Below are 4,834 nucleotides of genomic sequence, written 5' to 3'. Positions count from 1 at the left end.
CAAAACATCAGCATCCATTTGCTGGCAGTTATCAGTTTACCATTAAAATCAATTTAAGTTTGAGAAGGTTGTGAGAGTGACCCACATTTACAGATTTCCCAGTAAATACTTCAGCAGTTAGTAGTAAGGAAGCATGATGTCATTCAGGCTGGGTGGGGGCACACTTTGTTTGTGCAGGTCGGTGCTTAAGCTGACCCTCCACCTTCACTGTCGGGCTTCATCTCACTAGGAATTCCTCAGTAGAATGATCACAGTTCCAAGTGCAGTGGTAGTAGCTAAAGCCAGACACATCACAGATAATTCTATAGCCTGCTGTCTGTCAGCCCACACCTGCAGAGTCACACAGACATGCACAGAGAGCTGAGACAAAGTGGGCTTCTATAGTCTTTGGTCACAAACATTTATTTACAGCGTAAATACAGTGTAATTGCAATTTCCATACTACATTTCCTCTTCTAATATGTTGTATATAGTTTTACCCCTTAAAAATAAATAAACTAGAAAGGGGGGCCGTCAGAAACGACAGCATTGTGTTCGTCACTCCGCCCATGTAATCCGCATTCATCTCACACTCACCAACCTGTATGATTTCTACTAGCACTGGACAGATCACCTGGAAATGTGAAGGTTAATAAATATGTTTTTATTTAAATTCTTTAAGTTCTGCTGACACGTGGGTCTGAAACTACACTTTTTAATTTACAGCACATTCCACTTATATGGTAACTGCAGAATCTTTCCCCATCAATCAGGTAGTTGCTTGTGTCCTATTGTGTGTTTAAATGTCCATGTCTGAAAAGTGTATTTATATTGTTAAATTTTTTTATGCTTAAATACTTATATTCTTTTGCAATATGACCAGAATTTTCTGTTATTTGTTATTTTGTCAGGGTCAGCCCCCACTGTGGTCCTTTCGTGCCCCTTCCCCGTTTGACCAGCAGGTGGTGCTGGTCATTCCGTCCTTCACGTCAGTCCTTGTTCTCCCCTGTCTCCTGTCTGGTCTCGTGGCTTAATGTATTTAGCATGTGCTGTCTGTTTGCCCCTCGGTCCATGAGTTCCCTCTTGTTTTGTGTTCGAATCCCACCTCCTCTGTTTTTGTATTTTGCTCCCTAGTGTTTCAGTTCAGTTTGTCTAGTTGTTGTATTTGGTGATTTTGTGTGTGGTTTTTGGTTTTGTTCCTTGTGCCCTCTGCTTGTGTCTTTACCTGTTTAGATTCCCCAGTGTTAGTTTCTGTTTCCTTGGTTAGTTATTAGTTTCCCTGATAGTTTCTTTGAGTTAATTGGTTTCACCTGTGTCTTGTTTCCCTAGTCCTTGTTAATCAGCCTCACCTGCCCTGTGTTAGTCATTACCCCCATAGTATATTAGTTCCTGTCTTTGTTCTGTTCCCGGCTGGTTCATCGCGTCGTGTCATGTCTCTGATGTCTATGTCTTGGTTAGTTTGGTTAGATCTGCGTCCTGTTTTCCTTCCTGGTTTTTGTTATTTAGTTTTTGTTGATTAGCCCCTTTTTAGTTTTGACCCGTCGTGGTCCTTTGTTTTTGGTTAGTCGTTTGTAGTGTTTTCTGTTTTATTTAATAAACCCTGTTTTGTTTGCTGGAGCCGCAAGTGGGTCGTCCACCCCTTCTTCGTGTACCATGCCTCGTTCCCGTGCCGTCCGGATCCTTGACATATTTATTATTATTTATTATCTTCTGAACAATAACCTTTATACCAAATATGTATATACTGCTTTTATATTATATATGTGTACTCATTCTAATTTTTTTTTCTCCCCCACCCCCCAAATTTTAATTCTTGTAACTGTAATGTGTCGGTGTACTGCTGCTGGAACTAAATTTCCCAGAGGAACCTTCCCGAAGGATTAATAAAGTTTTCTCTCTTTCTCTCTTTCTCTCTTTCTCTCTCTGAAGTAACAATAAGAACTGCAGTTCTTATTGTGGAGGGGCTTCGGACATTAAAAAAATAAAATGTTCAATGTCCTGTACTCAGCCCTCTGAAGTCCCTTGTCTCTCGTCTCTTACGTCTTGTTCCCTGCCCGTCCCTCCCGGTGTTCCTGTCTCCCCGTCTCGTCTCGTCTCTCCACGTAGGACTGACCTATCTGGCTTTCGGACCCTTAGAACTTCCAACCCCGACTATTCTTTCTGCCTGCTGTCTTGATTTGGTTGTTTGGTATTACTGAATAAACCTCTTGGTCTCCTGCAATCCAGGTCCCGTTCCTTCCCTGAACCCAAGTCGTGACAGTAAATACATACATGCATACATACATACATTTACTGAGTTGATATTTATTATACATATATGCATGCATGTGTTTCATTTTGTTTAACAAAGTTAGGAAAGCTTTGTTTAAATTAAGTCTGATGTTGCCTTACAGATAAAAGAATGATCACAGTCTCATCCACACCGTGAGACAAAGCCTACAGTTTAAATACTGGTATCGGATCGATACTCAGTACTGGCCAATGCCCAAAGCCCTGGCATCAGTATTAGTAACAGGACAGAAAAAGTGAGATTGTGCATCTTTAATTTCAAGATATGGACATTTGTCAGGATCTGTCCCGGTCAGCCCCGTCATGTTCCTGTTTGGCCAGCAGATGTCGCTGTCCAACCCATATCACTCCAATATGCTTCTTCGTTTCCAGCCCTAATGTGTCAATCACTTACACCTGCTTCTTCTTGACTCCTTGTTATCTGTGTATATATGTACCTGCTTATGCCACCTTCCCCAGTTTGATCACTGTAGCTTTTGATGGAGATGTCAGACACTTTGGAGTTCAGTGTTGGTGCTGTAGGTCTGTCTGCCTTTGTAGTTAGTGTTCCTGCTGCCCTGAACCTTGTCTCCATGTTACGTTAGCCGCCCCCCCCCCCACCACCACCACCACCACCACCACCACCCCAGTCCTTTATTTTCAGCCTGTATGCGTTTAGGTGTCAAATAAACCTGAGGAATACATTGTTGTTCCGACAGCATCTTTTCTAGTTAAAGTATGACTTCAGTCTAGGGTAGTTACATTTTACATTCCTAAAATAGCAGAATCAGAAAGAGCTTTACAAACACACTTTATGTAGCCAGCCCTGAATTTGACTTGTTTAAAATAGGCAGTCAGCCTCACAGAGAATTTTTTCATTAAATTTGGCAGAGCACAAAACACACACGCACACACACACACACACACACACACGCACACGCACACACACACACACACACACACACTCAGCAGTGTTATTGTCTCAGAAAGCACTGAATAAGACACCCACCTGTCGGGACTCCGGCTTGCCGTACCTCAGCTCTGTCACAAAATGCTCACAGTTGCCTCGGAAGACACAGCACAGCAGCTCCTGACCGACCAGACTCCGAGCATCACCCAGTATTTCGCCGACACTCCTGGGCTTATATTTATCATCCAGAAGGTTGTTGATGCTGAACTTACTGGTCCCCACCACATGCCACAGATTGTCCATCTTCACAGTGGCCTTGTCATCCAAAGAAGGCATGCTGTTGAAGCCACCACAAGCTTCCTCGCCTGGGAGAGAGAGAAGAATGTCAAAAAGCCATGAAAACAAAATAAAATGGATAAGACATCTACAATGAAGAATGAGTAAACAGAAGTATGTAACAGCATGCAGGAGCATGGTCTGTGCTCTCACTTGCTGGGACGAGGTGGATGATGCAACCATCTCCAATGTATATGGCCCAGTGCTGGTATCCCACACGAAAAATCTCAATTAGGTCTCCGGGTTTTGGCTTAACAACATCCTGCGAAAGGGATGAGTTACTCATGCAAACAAGCACAGGAAGCACTAGGGGTGTGAATTGTTGGCTCCAAGGCAATTCAGTTCAATTATGATTATTTAGAGGACAATGACATGCATGGGAAATCTTTCATTTCTACCAGGATTCGATTCAATTAATCAATTATTTGCATGTTTCCTGATGACGAACAATGTTAACGAATAACAAACAAGATAGCAAATTATATCGGTAAAGAACAAGTGAGATTTGCCAGTGTTTCCCAAAGCCCTTAGTTATGCGACATTTGATGAACAAACTTCAAGTAGTTCTGTTTTGGCTCCTCCCAGCGTCCATGTGAGAAAAGCACAGACTGTCGTTAACAGGAACATTGATCCCTGCTGAATTGGTGCCATTTCTGTACCCAGTACATTATACAGATAAATATGCATGAAAAGCAGCTTTATACTACATGTTATTATCAAGCAAAGTGTTCTTTATAATGTCCACATTACAAATGTAAAATGCATAATGTAAAACATTAATAACTACCTAGAACACAGAAAAAATTGTTTGTTACTAGTCCCTGCTCACTAATGTTACACATGAAAGATAATGATTGAAAACCTTCAAAAATCTGTATTGTTGTGTGACAGTATTTCACAGTTATGCTTTATCTACATTTTCTGTATATTAAATCAATAATATTAGTTAAAATACACATTTTAGTCGCCTTACCCAAATACATTTCCATCCCAACAAATCTGGCACATACCACAAGTGGCATGTTCAACTGGAACTTGCATTATCTCAGCCACCTGAAGACCACAGGAAAACCAAAAGTAAGGTCTCTCACTTTGATTCCTGTATCATTAATATCATAAACTTACCATCCTTTGGGCCAAGATAACTAACAGTAGGTGCCTGTTGAGACCGTATCCTGTCTTGAATAAAAGGTATTTTTCTCTTTGAAAGGTGTTTCCCCACAATTTTTACCTGCAGATTAATACAGAAATTAGTGGGTCATCGAACTGTAGGTTCTAGGTTAATAGTGATTCAATAAAGCGACAATCTAAACCACTTAGTAATATATTAGGTTAAAGGCT

At 41.2% G+C, this 4,834-nt stretch overlaps 1 protein-coding gene across 1 annotated transcript in view; it reads right to left on the bottom strand.

Annotated features, from left to right (window-relative positions):
* LOC111844366 (phospholipase A and acyltransferase 3-like) overlaps positions 1-4,137 on the bottom strand; it is a 4,468-nt gene extending 331 nt beyond the window's left edge. Inside the window, exons 1-3 of the mRNA XM_072717091.1 lie at positions 3,647-4,137; positions 3,257-3,522; positions 1-330 (exon numbers count right to left, since the gene is read on the bottom strand). The exon at positions 1-330 is cut by the window's left edge and continues 331 nt beyond it. Of these exons, the coding sequence (XP_072573192.1) occupies positions 226-330; positions 3,257-3,522; positions 3,647-3,779 (504 nt within the window). The 5' untranslated portion in view covers positions 3,780-4,137 and the 3' untranslated portion in view covers positions 1-225. The remainder of the gene's footprint in view (positions 331-3,256; positions 3,523-3,646) is intronic.
* Between the last annotated feature and the right edge of the window lie 697 nt (positions 4,138-4,834).

The sequence above is a fragment of the Paramormyrops kingsleyae genome, chromosome 10 (assembly GCF_048594095.1).
Source record: "Paramormyrops kingsleyae isolate MSU_618 chromosome 10, PKINGS_0.4, whole genome shotgun sequence".
Lineage (NCBI taxonomy): Eukaryota > Metazoa > Chordata > Actinopteri > Osteoglossiformes > Mormyridae > Paramormyrops > Paramormyrops kingsleyae.
Note: the sequence above shows the minus strand (reverse complement) of the source record. Positions and strands in the feature narration are given on the sequence as shown.